This window comes from Pundamilia nyererei, unplaced genomic scaffold, assembly GCF_000239375.1.
Source record: "Pundamilia nyererei isolate P.nyererei 1_Seehausen unplaced genomic scaffold, PunNye1.0 scaffold00238, whole genome shotgun sequence".
Lineage (NCBI taxonomy): Eukaryota > Metazoa > Chordata > Actinopteri > Cichliformes > Cichlidae > Pundamilia > Pundamilia nyererei.
This window is the reverse complement of record NW_005187639.1, coordinates 263,721-265,580: the sequence shown is the minus strand read 5'-3', so window position 1 is coordinate 265,580 and position 1,860 is coordinate 263,721. Positions and strand designations below refer to the sequence as shown.

The 1,860-nt window shown below is 46.6% G+C and overlaps 1 protein-coding gene across 1 annotated transcript in view; it reads left to right on the top strand.

The window, feature by feature from the left end:
* Positions 1 to 1,788, top strand: part of LOC106456455 (complement C5-like) — a 5,513-nt gene extending 3,725 nt beyond the window's left edge. The window contains exons 5-8 of the mRNA XM_013914925.1: positions 125 to 230; positions 813 to 896; positions 979 to 1,133; positions 1,765 to 1,788. Coding sequence (XP_013770379.1) covers positions 125 to 230; positions 813 to 896; positions 979 to 1,133; positions 1,765 to 1,788 — 369 coding nt within the window. The remainder of the gene's footprint in view (positions 1 to 124; positions 231 to 812; positions 897 to 978; positions 1,134 to 1,764) is intronic.
* Positions 1,789 to 1,860: the final 72 nt, after the last annotated feature.

Here is a 1,860-nt window from a genome sequence, read left to right as displayed (position 1 = left end):
ACACACACACACACACACACACACAGTCTTGCCTCGAGGCGACTGTTGTTGTGATTTCGTGCTATATAAATAAAATTGAACTGAATCTTCCACGTGTTGTTGTCACTTCCTGTCTGGCTCCCAGGTTCCCTCAGACATATTTCTGTGCGTGGGCTTTCGGATTAGGACCACGTTTAAGGTGACCGGAGCCACCAAGTCCTTGCTCAGTGTCAGCGAGCCCCAGGACAGAGGTGAGAGGCCGAAACCCGTCACTCGTTTGGAAACATGGAAGTTCAATCCTTTCAAATTAAAAGTATCTGTTCTGTTTTTATTGCCTCCTGCCAGTTACAGTCCTTCATATGAAACACCTCTAAAAATAACTCGTCTGCTACAAACGTCAAATTTAGACACTGAGTGCTGCCATTCAGTTGGCATCCAGAGCTGGCCAATCAGAAGGAAGTGGGGTTTTAGTGAGGGAGGGGCTTAAAGAGAGGTGTTAAAAGTGCTTGTTTCAGACAGGATGAACTGAGGTCCCAGTATGACACAAACAGGGATTCTTTTGAACTGAGAATCATGCAAAGCTGCTCGAGTCTTGTGTTCAGTTAAACTTTGAGGCAGCAGAGCGTCGTGTCGTTATTTCAGCGCTCCATCCATTTAAGCTCGAAACACGTTCATTCAAGTTCCCATCGTTTATTTACAGCTGAGAAGGAAACACGTGGACATTGTGAGGAAAAGCTCCTCATTTTTCCTGAACTATCGGATTCATCATGTCCTGGTTTGTTTCCTGCTATGAAGAATAATAACAATAAAGTCTTATTTCTAATCTCTTTCAGGCAGTTTGTGCACAAAGCAGTTCTCCTATGAGCAGCAGAAGCTGCAGCGCCTCTGTCTGGGCGAACAGTGTCAGTGCATGACAGGTAGTCGGCCGTCTCATTGGCTGAGGTTTCTGTCACCTGTGAAAGGTTTTTGTAACGTGTTTGTTCACATGTCATCGTGCAGCGGCGTGCGCCACCTACAGAGGAGACGTGGACGTGACGCTAACACTAGACAAACGAACCAACGAGACGTGTCAGCCTCACATCAAATACGGTGAGCCGAGCGATGCAACAAAACGCCACGTTTACACCCCAGCTCCGCCCCAGAGCCCCGTGCAGGTGGAGCTTCAGAGTTCAATTCAACTTTATTTATACAGCCCCAAATCACAGCAACAGTCGTCTCAAGGCGCTTTATATTGTAAGGTAGACCCTACAATAATACATACAGAGAAAAACCCAACAATCATGTGACCCCCTGCCCACACAGCAAAACTGGTTTGGCCTGGATCTGGCCCACACAATGTGCTTACACATGGCCCGCATACCGCGAAGAGTGACGCACTTTGGTGGCCCAGATCTGGTTTGCCAGAAGTGGCCCACACATGGGCCAGTTGCAGACACACTGCTGGCCCTGTGCTGGCCCAGAACAGTTTCAGCTCTGGCCCCAGATGTCAGCCTAATGTGTACCTCAATCAAGACATGTAATAACAACATGTGCTGGAACACAATAGTACAAAAGTAACATGACGAATCTCTGTTCACACAGTGAATGGACTGATTCTTATATGCACTTTTCTACTCTCCCAGATTACTCAAAGTGCTCTATACAACATGCCACATTTACACACTTACTCTAAACTGAATGCTTCCAAATTACATTCATACACTTGACATGCAGACTGGAGAAACCAGGGATTGAACCACTAACCTTCTGATCAGTAGGGGACTTGCTCTACCTCCTCACCTACAGCCACTCAGTGGTAAACCTGAATAAACCGTCACTAGGTTTTGGATAAAGTGTACACTCACAAACCTGTCAAACCTGCATTTGAAACGTTGGCTACCA